The sequence below is a fragment of the Diachasma alloeum genome, unplaced genomic scaffold (assembly GCF_001412515.2).
Source record: "Diachasma alloeum isolate Michigan unplaced genomic scaffold, Dall2.0 Dall_scaffold_00176, whole genome shotgun sequence".
NCBI classification, from domain to species: domain Eukaryota; kingdom Metazoa; phylum Arthropoda; class Insecta; order Hymenoptera; family Braconidae; genus Diachasma; species Diachasma alloeum.
The window spans coordinates 579,157-593,995 of NW_021680342.1; the positions used below are offsets into that span (position 1 = coordinate 579,157).

At 41.2% G+C, this 14,839-nt stretch overlaps 3 protein-coding genes across 4 annotated transcripts in view; 2 read left to right on the forward strand and 1 right to left on the reverse strand.

Annotated features, from left to right (window-relative positions):
- LOC107036015 overlaps positions 1 to 4,031 on the forward strand; it is a 34,871-nt gene extending 30,840 nt beyond the window's left edge. For both annotated transcript variants that reach the window (XM_015253760.1, XM_015253839.1), the window contains 3 exons: positions 516 to 652; positions 1,523 to 1,699; positions 2,038 to 4,031. In XM_015253760.1, the coding sequence (XP_015109246.1) occupies positions 516 to 652; positions 1,523 to 1,699; positions 2,038 to 2,192 (469 nt within the window). In that variant the 3' untranslated portion in view covers positions 2,193 to 4,031. The remainder of the gene's footprint in view (positions 1 to 515; positions 653 to 1,522; positions 1,700 to 2,037) is intronic.
- A 1,884-nt stretch (positions 4,032 to 5,915) lies between these two features.
- LOC107036412 (E3 ubiquitin-protein ligase ZNF598) lies at positions 5,916 to 10,396 on the forward strand. Its single transcript, XM_015254361.2, has 3 exons — positions 5,916 to 6,137; positions 6,332 to 6,916; positions 7,569 to 10,396. The coding sequence occupies exons 2-3, from the start codon at positions 6,485 to 6,487 to the stop codon at positions 9,789 to 9,791; spliced, it is 2,655 nt and encodes an 884-aa protein (XP_015109847.1). The 5' UTR covers positions 5,916 to 6,137; positions 6,332 to 6,484; the 3' UTR covers positions 9,792 to 10,396.
- A 33-nt stretch (positions 10,397 to 10,429) lies between these two features.
- Positions 10,430 to 11,960, reverse strand: LOC107036420 (ADP-ribosylation factor 2). The gene has a single exon (XM_015254373.2). The coding sequence runs from the start codon at positions 11,562 to 11,564 to the stop codon at positions 11,022 to 11,024; it is 543 nt and encodes a 180-aa protein (XP_015109859.1). The 5' UTR covers positions 11,565 to 11,960; the 3' UTR covers positions 10,430 to 11,021.
- Between the last annotated feature and the right edge of the window lie 2,879 nt (positions 11,961 to 14,839).

The following is a 14,839-nucleotide window of genomic DNA, read 5'->3' on the forward strand; positions in this document are numbered from 1 at the left end:
CCCCCCCCCCCTAACCCCTCGCCCCCGGCCGAAGGGGCTTAAAACATTTGACTCTTCTAAAAAGACGAAGTGAAAAAAATATATTAATTATTAAAGAGAAAAAAAAATTATGGAGATGGAGCTTTTTCTCACTAGCCAACGGTCACGTAAGCTCACTCACAGGAAGTACTCTCATGCGAAACGAGAGTATGTGCACACCTCGAGAGTTGATGCAACGAGAGGTGTACTTTTAATGTAGGACAAGGCTCCCCCCCCCCTCTAACGCATACAAAGTGAATGGTAGAAATGAAATAAGCAGGCTAAAAAAGCTGTGGAAGTAGTTGAAAAATTACGTCACTAAAATTTGCAAACATACATATAACATGTTATTCGTGGAGAATGGCCGAGATTCTTCTCCTTGCACCTGGGGCTATGTGAAAAGGTCAAAGCGCTTTCTTATTTTGTTAATTGGAATAGCTAAGTCAACGGTCTTTTTCCTCCTTGTGCTTTGCTTATCTGGGTAATTGTCTCAACAGTGCAATGGACCTCGGGATACCGGCGGACAGTCCGAACCTGGTGCTGCTGTTCTTCGTGTCACAATTGTTCCTGAGGGAGCTCCACAAGTGCAAAAATCTGGTTCGCATTGTGCCGATGGATATGTCTGGATATTATGGTGAATATTGAGCGGAGAATTGGAGGAGTTCCGTTTGATTTGACATCGGAATTTCGAAATTATAGATAACATGATGTTTTTTTTACGGAAAATAGTATAAGTAGTTGATTGAGGAAATTTATTCAACTTTCAGAATTTTTTTCCAGCGAAATAATACGAAATAATGAAAATACTTTCTCTTAAAAATGTGATTCAAGTCCAAAGAACTCGGTCATCTCTCAGTATTCTCTCTGATCAAAACTCTCGCTCGTGAATCGAGGAAGGTAAAGTGCAAAAATTAGTTTCGATTTATGCCGATGGATATCGTTTGGATATTGTGCTAGATAATGAATGGAGAATTGAATCAATTTAATTTAATTTCACATTAGTGTTTTGGAAATCAGCAATAACATGAAGTTTTTTTACAAAAAATAGAATAAACAAAAATTTGAGGGAATCAATTCAACTTTTAGAAAGTTGAAAATTTTCCCCAGCGAAATAATAAAAATTAATGAAAATATTTTCCTCAAAAATGTACTTCAAGAATTCAGTCATCTCTTATTGTTCCCTCGTATCGATGTCACCTTGCGCACACGGCGAGAAATATTCAATAAAAATTACGTATTCTTTCCGTAATTCCGGCGCGAAATGTGGTTGTAGGAAATTTTGCGGAACTGTTACAGAATTTTTCCAGAGCGTTCCGTCATTTTTATCTGAATCTCCTGTGAAAAATCACTATATCGCCACTTAAATTTTCTGAGTTGATTCCGTAATCGGCGAGCGAATTGTGAGTTCCGTAATTTTTACTGAAAATTTTTCTCCGTGCATTAATTAAAATCTCCGTTAATCCAAAAGAACCAACTGCCGCTTATCACCCCGTTATTATTGCAGCGAGTAAATCTGGACCTTCAAACATTGGTAACGTTATATCATCGATTCTCCTCTGCAAGCCGATTACCCCGAATTTCAACGAGGAGGAACTCTGCAGTATACGCAAGGACTCGGCTGAGATAAGCGCTCTTGTCGCCGAACTCCAAGAATTCATGCCACAATCCGAGGCTGACATAGGTAAACTTGGACCTCATCTCAAAGGCTCTGAATAATGGATTCAGCTCCCGCGAAGCACGAACAACGCAACTGTCCCAAAATTTCACTCATGTTATTTTTAAGGAAGAGTGGGGTAAAACGGCCCCTTTTGACTTTTTTTGTGATACTCATAACTCCGAAACAAATTCATTAATTGAGATCTGTCCAGGCTCATTCTAAAGGGGAAGAAGTGTAGTTTCCATGGAAAAAGAAATTATTCAGTTTTATTCAAAATTGAATGAGCTGTTAACATTTTTGAAAAAATCAAAAGGGGCCGTTTTACCCCACTCCATTCATTTATTCATTTATTCTTTTTTCAGAGAAAACAATAGCACTGCAAGACACGTGCGTCACGGGTGCGAAGAACAATGGGGCCCGAAAGGCCAACAGATGGGACACTAGACCCGGAAATCCAAATTACTTCAGTGGACGCTTCAGATTCCTCTGCTGCACCTCAAGGCCTAACTACGTTTGAGCCTGCGAGGCGAATGTCAAAAATATGTTGTTACGGTGGAGAAAAATGAGTCATTTTCCGTAGCAGGCGATTCTCGATGGACATTATAAAACATCTATTTTTTATTTCGGAGAATAAAGAATACGAGCAATGAAGGACGTCTGCATTACGATGTCACGTCAGAAAGCTCAAATCATTGTGATGTCACGGATTTTTTAAATGCTTTTAGGATGATTAATTGATTGGAGGAAGGAAGAATTTTCGTCGATGGGGTCATCATCGAGAATTAATCATCGTTAAAGTGCTGACGATCATTCGGGTCAATCTGATGCTATCAAGCCAACATGAAAAACTTATTTCTTTGTGGAACACGATAAAAGCCAAAAAAGTTCTTCATGACAGGTCCATCATTTGCCGGATAGATCTTTTTTTTTTCATTTCCTATTGTAGTATTTCTCAACAATATCCGTTTTTGCGGGCGCTTTTTCATCAAAAAATCAATGCAAGTTGACTGGACTCACTTAATTCCACCGCTTTACCACCGAAATAAGAAGAAATGCCACTGAAAATGTCAAACTGGCCTGCGAAAATCACTTATCTTATACATATAAAAATAAAAATGTCAATGACTTGTGTCATCACGAATGAATTTCCCAGAGTCTAGGGCACTTGAATATAACTTAACGGTGATACGTAGTTAACGAATAGAGTATATTTCTTCAATGAATCCTCGAGACATTTGTTAGTGAATGTGAAGCGATGCTGAATAGAATGTTAATGGTATACGAGCATCTCGCATTGGTATTGTGAGATGTGACGTTATTGCCAGCGCCTGAAAAGCGACAAGAGCGAGTGTTGTTGATGGGAATGATATCGGTGGCAGCAGGAGGCATGTCGAGACGAATAATGCATGAATGCGTAACATGATCATCTGGGCGAAATGAAATTTCCATTTTTAAGACCATTCAGGGACCCTTCTCAGACAGGTGGAGAAAATGTAGTTAAAACTGAAGATATTACAGGATTTTTGTTCTATTCGTTATGCCAATTAGAGTATTGTTACTTCGTATTGGATGGAGTATGGAATATTATCTTCACGCGAAGAACGCATTCGATTGATTATCAAACAGATGAGTAGAAAATTGGAGAATTATTACACTTCCACAACTTGGGTCCAATGTTTACATTCGTTTATTCTTTACCACGTGTATATTGATTAACGAGTTATTTATATTTCAAGCGAACAGTTCATTGATGAGTGAGGGAAGGTGAACTAGTGATGGTATGAGCGAATTATTAGATAACGTAGCCTTAGGAAAAATTGAATTCATTCATGCGGGTCAATGTAGAGTAATTCAATGCTTCTAAACTCAGTGAAGAAAAAAAAATACAAGAAATGAAGTCAATATTACGTTAGAGCATATCGAGAATTTGAGTAATATATTGTGAAAAGGACCAATCCTTATACTATAAGGGAATTTCAGTTCGTCATCCATCAGTTCAGTACAGTGAGATGAGAGATGTAATAAATGTCCTTATATTAATTAATTAATTTGTGCACATTTTCCCGGGGTACATGAATATTGCATAAAAATCAATGGCATACAATCAAATGTCGGTGGGGGAAAGACTAATGAGTGACGTCGAGTGGTCAGAGTGGTTCCACTATTGTTCCAAGTGTCAATCATGCTTTAATCGAAGAATACGAGAAATGATATTTATGAGTAATAACAGAGATAGTTCTGGTTACCTATTTAGTGAAGAATGTGAGTAATTACTGGAAATCAGTTACGAGATTTTTGTCAAAAAGATTAATCATATGAACTTTCAAACGCATTGATGATAATTATATTTAATTAAGAAAATAAATGATGAGTTGAATTTCTACGACCTGTTCCATTCCTTATTTTTTCTTATTTTTCCATTGATTGGTGAGTTTAGGTCAGTGCTCTGGTGACTTTGTGACTCGACTCATATTGGATTTGAATTTTTAATTTTTATTTGATACCATTAGTTTACATTAATTACCGGAATTAATTTTCTTCGATGTAACGACAGAAAAGAAGAAAAAAAAATCGGGATTGACCGGGCAGAAATTTGAATTGAACTGCGCGAGAGAGACGGATATTCTGCAAACGAGGATAACGTCAGTTCCGGAAGTTCGAATGTGATGAGTAAGGTAATGAACGGTTGGTAATTCAACGGGATGTAACAGTAATGATTATTATTAATTGGTGGTAAAGGAAAATATCATAAAGATTAGTTGGTAATAAACTGATTGTGACAGATCACTACTTTTCCTGACCGGATAAAATCATGGAAGAATTGTTGACCGATGATTGAAAATCTAGAACTGAATTGTGCAGCTTAATCGATTAATATGGTATATTATCGGAAAATTGTATAAAAAATGTCTGAAACGAAAGTCGAGAGTATGAAAATTATGATTAATAGTCCAGTCATATCCCCGTACATGTTCTATAAATATGATGATGAGAAGAGAAAAATTCTATATTAAAAACCCTTTGAAACACTAGAATGGTCGTTGGTCGGAAGAATCATTGACAAGCAACCCCAAATTCGAAAACGAAAATCAAATGTGAACTTGATAATAGTAGATTTATGTAAGCGGATCTGACTTAGTGACGACGGTGCTTACTGTACCGACGGATGAGACCTGTTACTTCAACCACTGTGCCTTTATTATCAATAGTGATTTTTCCAAAGTCCGTTTGATGGCGATAGGATACATGAAAATTAAAAAAAAAATGTTATTTCCGCATTTCTGGCGCTTCCGCGTGTCTCATTAACATCTGAATCGTTAGTACATACAGAATCAACGTTCGCTTAGCGAAAAAATTCGATTTTGGCGAAAGTCGACTTTCCCCCTGGAAAACGAAAAATCTGATCCTTTGAAAAACTGAAAAAGAAAATTTTTTCAGTTTTCACTTTTTCCACATACTTTTGAAAGTTCTGAATAGCCCGTCGCGTAAATAGTTGGAATTAACATTTACCCGGCTAAAAAATTCGATTTTGGCGAAGGTCGACTTTCCCCTGGAAAACGGAAAATCTGATCCTTTGAAAATCTGAAAAAAAAAACTTTTTCAGTTTTCCTGCCTAAAGGAGGTTAGGCGGTGTTTGAGGTGAATTAGAGAGTGAATTTCTGTGGTTCCCGGTAGCTTAGTCGGTAAGAGTGCCCGGCGCGTATCTGGGAGACCCGGGTTCGATTCCCGGCTGGGTGAAGCGGAAATTTTTTCTCTCTAAATTCTAATTCTCTTAGAATTCTNGTCGACTTTCCCCTGAGAAAATCCAAGATCTGTCACTTTCGCCCCAGGTGAACAAATTTTTTTTCTACTTTTTACTTTTTCCAAATACTGTTGAGAGTTCTGGATAGCCCGTCGCGTGAAACATCGGAATCAACTTTCACTCGGTGAAAAACTTCGATTTTGGCGAAAGTCGCCTTTCCCCCTGAAAAAATCAAAGATCTGACACCCGGGCCCCGGTACCGTAAAAACCTGAAATTTCAACCAATCAGAACAATGCTCCCCGATCGATAATGCAGCGTTCGTTGATTCGCGGCTGCAATTCGTTGAAATCTAAGGTTGTCAGGGTACCCTAAACGCGCAAAATCCCAGCCCTGGCCTCAAGTCTAAACAAAATAACAGAAGATATCACCAGCTCCAGTCGACACAGCAGACAACTCCCTTAACAACCATCCAGTGAAGTCGCCCGCCTCAAGAAAATCCCACCATCAGTGGTCAGTGTTTTAAGAGCGCATTGCTAGATTCTCTCTTGAAAATTCTTCCTCTTATCTCGATAACCTTGTTTTCAACCAAAAAGGATACATACTCCGCTTTAACCATCTGTTAACTAACTTCATCTAATTTTATAACACCATTGCTGCAGATTCCACAGCCACCACGTGAATATTATGCCCCCCGAATGTTTCATTGGTGCATAATCCAGGTGAGTTTACCAAAAGTAGATCAATTGGCAAGTTACATTTGTCCAAGTTTTTTTATAGTAACAAATGAGATTAAATAACCGACATTTTCACTCTTGTCACTGCCATTTAGACGCAACCGTTGACATTTAAAATCCATTGTTCCACGATTGACTCGGTCGAAAATTGTTTAAATAATTTATTATTCATGTTCCAGGTTGATTTATTGTTCTTTTACTCATCGAAATAACGTGGGACTACTCTAGACTCGATATAACACCCTAAAAAGTCAAAATTCCCTAAATTTTATCACAAAAAACCTAAAAACTAAAAAACATTGGCTTTTAATTGACAACATTGTTATTGAAAAATGTCAGACATAAGGTCAACGACGAACAGTGCAGCAAACACCAACAATGGTGCCTGTATTGTTTGCTACAAGAATGTGGACCTCTACAGCATTGGCATGTGCGAGCATCCAGTGTGCTACGAGTGCAGCACTCGAATGCGTGTCTTGTGTAAACAGAACGAGTGCCCCATATGTCGTCAAGAACTTCCGAAGGTCGTCTTCACGAGGGAGATCAAACCATTCCGTCATATACACAGGGGTAATCTCCTGGACACTCGTTACAACATCTATTTCGAGAATCCAGAGATTCAGGAGAAATTTACAGAGCTCCTGGCTCATTCTTGCAACATCTGCGAGGAGAGACAGGTTTTTAGCAGTTTTAACAGCCTGAAGGAGCATATGAGGAGGCAACATGAGTTGCATTACTGTGATCTCTGCGTGGAAAATTTGAAGGTAATTCGAACATAGTAAAATTATTCTATTCATTGGATATTCATGTTATTGAGGGAATGATGATGAGGGGCAGATTAAGGTATATCCCTATAAAACACGTTTTTCTTAAGATTGTCCCCATATTTTTCATAGATTATTTTTATAATAGTCCCCAGCTATTGAGGAAAATACTAACTAGCTGCACTACACGACTCTCACGATGTTCTTAAGAAACTAATTCGGCATAGATTGATAAATTCCGAATGAATTCTTCCGGTGAATGTTTTTACAATTTTATAATACATGATTTCTGCAATATTCAACTCTAAAAAGTGGAAATTTCGTGAAACCATTGCTCATTTGATTAAAAAAATTAATTTACAAATAAGTTCTTATTTGATTCAAACAGTTATTGTTGCCTGCATCAACAACACATGAGCATAAAAAAACTCAATAACTCAATAATTGTCCCCACGTTTGTCATAGATAATGTTTATAATATTCCCACCGATGGAAAAAAATGCTAACTACCTGTAATCCACAGTTTAGGAGATAAATCATGAAATGTATTTTTTTTATCTACTCCACGCTATTATATCCCCAGACTTCCAAGTTTCTCCTTCTCCCCTAAAAATCCTGAAAAACAAAAAAAATCACCGCAAACTTATTCCAGATATTCTCCTGCGAGCGTCGCTGTTACTCCCGCGCAGACCTCGCCCACCACCGCCGAAAGGGTGACACAGACGACAAGAGCCACAAGGGCCACCCCCTCTGTGAATTCTGCGACCGCAGATACATGGACAACGACGAGTTATTCCGTCACTTACGACGCGACCACTTATACTGCCACTTCTGTGACGCTGACGGCCTCCACCAGTACTACAGCTCCTACGACTACCTCCGCGACCACTTCCGCCAAGAGCACTACCTCTGCGAGGAGGGTGCCTGCTCCGAGGAGAAATTCACCCCAGTCTTTCGAACGGACATAGATTTAAAAGCCCACAAGGCATCAGTGCATGGCAAGCACCTGGGTAAAGCAGCAGCCAAGCAAGCTCGAACCCTGGAGCTGGAGTTCACTTTAGCACCTCGTGGAGACCCCAGGAACTCCCGACGAGGTCCCCAGATGGGTCCTGGCTCCTCCCAGAGGGACTACGCCCCCAGGAATCGCGACTACGTGGACCAAAGGGACTTCCACGACCCCGACCCCCCCTCCTGCGACCCCGAGGCCCCCTTTATGCGTCAGCCAGACGTCCAGAGCACCGAAGAGTTCCCCTCCCTGGGGAACACTCCTCTCCCCCCGGACCCCCATCAAACCAAGTCAAAGGGTCGAGGAAACCTCACAATCAGGAACTCCTTCGTCCAGCGGCCCCTGGCAGTGACCGACGAGAACTTCCCAGCACTGGGGCCAGACTCCACCCCCAACAGTGTCTCCAAAACCGTCAATCTGAGTGTTTACTCCTCCAACAGGGCCCAGCCCTCCAGCTCCACTGGTCCCCAGCGTCCCCAGAGTTCAGCTCCAAACGTGTCGATCCAGGTGAACCACAAAACCGACGGAAGCATCACCACCAGAGTGTCTGGACCCACCGTGAGGATCAGGCCATCCACCTTCAGCAGAGACTCCGACTTCCCAGCCCTAGGGCGCAATGAGGCCACCAGCACTTCCAATTCCGCCCAGTGGACAAAGGTCACCTGTGTCAAGCCCTCGTCCTCAAGCTCCAAGAAAAAAGTAGCTCCAGCGCCTGTCCTGGATCCACCACCAGCCTCTCTCTCTACAGTCTCCTGCAGCGAGGCCTTCCCCAGTCTGCCCAAGTCCTCGAAAGCTAAGAAATCCTCGATATCAGTAGTAACGAACGACTCGTCCTCATACGCCTCCACCTGGAACCGATCCTCCGTCGTCAACGAGAACGAATCAAACTCGACGGACGCCAACAAAGTCAACACGAAGAAGAAGAAAAAGAAGAAAGTCAAGCAGACATCGAGTGGCAACAACTCCAGTGGCAACGAATCAACAGCACAAAGTGTCCAATCAGTGCGGGATAAACCGTCCGAAGTGGCCAATAGTCAGTCATCAGGACTGATGAGCGCCAGAGTGGAGTCCCAAGATCGGAAGAAGAGTGATTCGTCCCCAGAGCCTTCAGCTAATCCTAATCCACTCGAAAACGAAACAAAGGTGTCGACAAATGGAATAAGAAAGAGATCGGAATTGAAGATAGACAGTTTAAATAATACGAACAATGTGCGGAGGACTCTGGAGGATTTCCCAGCGCTGGGTAAAACATCAAAGACGAGAGCTGGAAACCCACCCCCTGGGTTTAACACAACTACCCCACCACCACCGGGCTTTGCAGTCAAACTCAACAGCACTGAGCAGCCGCGCACTGACAATGGCTTGACATTCACCAACAGCTCGGGAGAAAGTTTCTCGATTCTGCCTGATAATGGAGATAAATCCTACAGCTATGTGCCTCCCTTGGACTTTCCTCGGAGGAATAAAAATTTAGTCGCGAGGATTGGCGAGGTCCTGGAGAGCCAGAAGGAGTCCATGGAGGAGTTTAGGCATTTTAGTGGGCTTTTCAGACGGGGAACACTCAGTGGTGAGCATTATTACAAGAGATGCAGGAGTGCAATGGGCGCTGATGCATTTCGCGATGTTTTTCCGGAAATGCTTGTTCTACTGCCAGACGTTGCTAAACAAAGGGAGCTCTTTGATTTGCATAAGAAGGAAGTGGGTGGCGTTAAGACGCTGGATGTGTGCAGCACTTGTGGACAGGTTGTTAAAACTGGAAGTGATTTCAAGGCGCACTTGTCGAGTCACACATTGGACAGTCACTTTCCGGCCCTCGGGGAGGCCACTAATGTGATGGGTGGTAACACGTGCTTCAGGAGAGGAGCATGATGCATTGTTATTGATTGTTGAATCATGATTGATCGTTGCTGGGAATTAATGATTGATGATTATTCTTTGGAGGAGATAAAGGATGAGATGAGTCAATTTATGAAGGTTCAGTTTTTGATGAATATATGGGAGTTGATGGAGATGAGAAATTTCGTAGGGACCTTTTGTAGTTTTTTCCCCTTAGATTGGAAGATATTTATTGAAGACTCACCTTAAAACACAGATTGTTGATTCAACTCCTTTCACCACTTTATTCTAGTGATGAGCAGACATTATTTTTGGGACTTTTTTTCTCGTTCTCAAAGCGAATCTTTTCTTTTTATATGCGATGACGTTATCATCTCATATACAAGCTGCCTCTCATTTACAGGGAAATCATCATTGAGAACGTATTCAATTTTTTTTTTTCACTGGGTTGTATGTAAATATTTACGTTCAAGAACAAAGGATTGATTATATTTTTATTGTAAAATTAAAGAGAAGAGTTCTCAAGATTATATCTGCGTTACCTATGAGTTGATAAGTAATAGGAAAATTTTAGACGAACGTAATCAATCGCCGATGTACCATTTTGTACAATAATAAAGTTAACACAAGGATTTATATCAAAATTTTCATTGAAATTATTACAAAAAAAATGGTTATTTCCTCTCGTGATTTATTTGCAGGATATCGGATACTTTCTTTACAAATGATATGTACATGTTGGATATCTGATGAAGGACACACTCTGAAGCTTTAATCATTTGTAAAAAACCGAAGTAATACAAAAACAAACAGCAGTTTTAACTTGAGATTGATATTAATAGTTTTTGCAACTGTTATAATACTCGCAGATGCAGTAATACAGCTACATCGATTTCGCAGAATCATTTTCCTCTTTTTAACCCATAAAATATAAATTCACGATTAATAATTCAAAAGTTTAAGCAATAGTGAGAGCAGAATAAGTGAAAAACGTGGTTGGCAAACGAAACGAGTGTCTCTTAAACATTATATTAAAAAAAAACTACAATATTCAGTACCAAAACGCCATTGGATTGGACTCTACCACCATCTCATAATTGAACTCATGAAGAAAGAAATAATTAATCAATAGTAATAAACCAATGAAATAAAAGTATTAGATTTTTCATTCAGGAGATATCCACGGTACATGAATATCGGGCGATAATGACACCTCGCTCATTGGTACAATGGAAATAAAAACTCTTAATAGATGAAACTTGATCACTTTTTAGCGAGTTCGTTGCTCAACCAATCGAGTCCCTCGTAGAGTCCCTGTCCCTGGGTTGCACAAGTGCTCTGAATGTACCAGTGACGTCCACGCAATGCATTAAGGCCCAGTTTATCAGTTAATTCAGCAGCAGTCATAGCATTTGGAAGATCCTGCTTATTAGCAAAAACAAGTAGTACAGCATCCCTCAACTCGTCCTCCTTCAGCATATTAGCAAGCTCCCTCTCAGCCTCAGCAATCCTCTCTCTGTCATTGCTATCAACAACGTAGATCAATCCCTGTGTATTTTGGAAATAGTGCCTCCATAGTGGACGTATTTTGTCCTGACCACCAACGTCCCAAACAGTGAAACATATGTTCTTGTATTCAACAGTCTCAACGTTGAATCCAATAGTCGGTATTGTCGTTACTATTTCCCCCAATTTTAATTTGTACAAAATTGTCGTTTTACCGGCTGCATCGAGGCCAACCATCAGTATTCTCATCTGCTTTTTTCCAAATAGACGTGTTAACAAACTACTCACAGTCAGTCCCATTTTGCCTTGATTTAACTTAACCCGGGGGATTCAATCGTATTTATTTGGTGGATGGTTCACTTCAAGGCCTTAATTTTACGACGGGATACTGTACTTCCTAACCCACGTAGCCTTTGTATGGCGTTTATCCTTCTTTTATGGACAGTGGACACACGTAGAGTCGCTCGCACTTAGTTCAACACTGGAGTTACAGTATTTACTTACTGCGCCGCTGATTGACGAGATTATTTTGGTTCACACTTTTTTCTCGATATATTTATTCGGTAAAAAATGACGATTATTGGTCGGGCACTGAGTAACTACTCAATCGGTGCGGCGTAAACGTCACGTCTTGGTCGTCACTCATCCATTCGTCACCAACATCACCACGTATTGCACGAGGGGGGGAATGGCGTCCATGCACTAGGGGATATGTCGGTGCTGATGCGCAAGGGCTGAGGGGGGAATGATTTGGAGACAGCTTCAGGTGGCTGGTGTGAATAACTCGGTCAGTTGGCGGTCCGGGGGGGGGGATGGCGGAAGTGAGTCACGTAGTTCAAGTGTCGGCGGGCGCTTCGAATGGGAGAGTTGACTTGACCGAAGATGCGTGGTGCGAATTCTAAAACGGTTATGAACTTGGCGAATGACGTAGCAGGACCCGCAATTAGGGATTTTAGATGATTGTTACACTGTTAGAAAATAAATGACGTTTCATGGACAGTTGAGTACTAATTTTCAGGACAGCGACACTGAATGCCATTTAGGGGAAAAAATGACGAAATTTCGGAGTTGTAAAGATCACTGAAAATGCAGTAAAATTCCAGAATTTTAAGCAGCATAAAGACGAGAATTCCTTCATTTATTTGTATTTCCAATCTAATATGAATATTCAGTGCCAAATTACAGTGAATTTTCAGTGAAATCTGACATTTCATGATTTTTTCCCCCTAAAAAGCATTCAGTGTCACTGTTCTGAAAAGTGTAGAATATATTCACCGGAATTATCTGGTTTTCTATTAATTTTCAGGGAAAATGTAACTGAAATTTACAGTTCTCTTAGATTTTTCCACGAAATTCTAAATTTTCAAGGACGAAAGTTCTTGAAATCTCAGTGGTGATTAAATTCGATAAAAATTTCCGAATAAATGTACCGGAAATTTCAGACATAAATTTTTAACAACTTGGCACGATGAATCATTGTTTGAAATAAAAATTTTCAAATAAATAATAGTATACATAAATAATAGTAGGGGAGGATGGGGCAAAATGGACACAACTCAGAAACGAATTCATCAATTGCGCCCAGTCACTTTACAAGGAAAAAAAACAGATCCTGTTTCATCAACAGTTCAATGAATTATCAACGTTCAAAAAAAATGTGCAAAAAAAAAGTCTTATCGTTTGCAGCGTTGAATCTGCCGGTCGTACTGACCCGCATTGTTGGTGCGTGGCTATCGCTCGATAATGTAGGAGACCATTTCACTCCCTTACCAACGCAGTTCAACGCCTCTTTTCCGCGGGAATGCACCAGTAATTCGAACTCAGTCAATGAACATTTAACTTGTTGCGTGCGCACGTAAAATGAGTTGGTTCAACCCACCTTCACTCTTTTTTACTCAGATTAACGATTATGTCGATAGCATCTGTGACACATTGGCATGGGGTAAAATAAGGTTTATAACGGGTGATGAATGGATTAACCACAGCCGGCGGGTGACAAAAGGACAAGAAATTTTTAATCAATCACCAGGGATTTCTCATACATTTCCAAACAGATACGAATCAACTTGATCTAATTATAGTAACGAATAAAGGCTAATCAGTCCCTTCGAATTAATGACTCTTTTCAGCCGTAAAAAAAATGATTCTCGTGTGCATGTGGCGGAGGTGTGGATGATCGCGTGTTTGCGATGTGGCCTGGGATAACGAAATACTGAAAACTTATCCAAAACCCATTTCGCCTCAACGATAGATGTCTAAATATTTATAGCAACGTCTGCACAGTGTTTCATCGCGCTTGGGACGAATACTTGGGTATCTTTTTTTGTGGATTACATAGCGTGACCAGTAGTGAGATAAGCCATTTAAAATAGTTCACGCATAGTTGAATTATACGACCAACTCCATTCCACAAATTAATACTTCAAATGTTCTTTTTTTGCTAATCCGGGATAATACGGAGGTAGTCAGGCGAATGGACAATTTCGAGCTCCATTTAGCGCGCAATAATGCCCCATCAGAGGGGAGGAGAATAAAATAAACAACACAAGTAGATTGTCGCTGAGATTTTTTCCCTCCCCTCATTCAAAAATTCAATTTCAATTAAAAAAATTATTGAAAAGTCACCCCAACTGAGCTTCAATAATTAAAATTAATGCTTTACGATTAATCCACTGTGTACGGAAACTGCAGAGCATAGGATTGGCCCCAGCAAACTGGAAATAGACGCATTGACTTCGATATACCACACGCACAATGAATATCTCAGGAGCCGATTGCGCTGTATGTATCTGCCTAGCCTCGATGTATCGAGTGCACGAGCCACGAGACTCTGCATGGGATATTACCGGGAGGCTCAGGGAGAGCGCGCGGCCTCCAAAATCACACAAATCCTGCCCTCCACCCACCCCCGCCCAGCGGCGCTCTCCGCCATTTGGCTTTTATTTTTTTCCCATGTTTTTCACCCGACGTAAAGGCATGAAACGCGATAAGAGCCCAGGGTGCAAGCTGAGCCACTCATGTGACGTAAACATTTCTCTCGTGAAATTGCGATACGCAGTGATTTCACATTCAACGCTTCTCGGGCGAGAGAATAAAAAAAGACGAAGAGGAGGCAACAATTTTTCCCTTCTTTTTGTTTTGCAGGAATGAAGTGAACACACGGGGCTGGCCTCGACGCTTGGTACTCCGGAGATGGAAGTCGCCTCGGGACGCCTGGAGTTTGGGAGTAGTCGGTTACTAGAGGTGAAGAGGGGGCGCAAGGGGGTGGGCAGGGGGGAGGGAGTGGGTGAGGGTGGGTGGGTGATAAAGGGGGATATTTAACAGTGGGGGTAGCGCATGCGTTTCAACGTCTGTCACGGAGTTCGACGTTTTTTTCCAGTCGCCGGTAGACGCTGTACCGAGCACCGTCGACGCTCGTCCCCGGGACTTGTGCGGCCGGAGTTAACTGAGGACTGTTGGGTTGCGGGTCATCCACGGGATACAAGAATAAAAGGAAAATTAAGGGGGGCGAAGAAGTGAGGGAGGCAAGAGGTGACAGTGGATTGCGAGCCGAGAGAATAGAGAGGGCGGGGGGG

What these genes read in the sequence shown, in the direction of transcription:
- LOC107036412 (XM_015254361.2), top strand. Translation starts at nt 6,485, where the DNA reads ATGTCAGACATAAGGTCAACGACGAACAGTGCAGCAAACACCAACAAT. An exon ending in TCTGCGTGGAAAATTTGAAG is followed by an intron (nt 6,917 to 7,568) that starts GTAATTCGAACA and finishes AACTTATTCCAG; the next exon opens with ATATTCTCCTGCGAGCGTCG.
- LOC107036420 (XM_015254373.2), bottom strand. Translation starts at nt 11,564, where the DNA reads ATGGGACTGACTGTGAGTAGTTTGTTAACACGTCTATTTGGAAAAAAG.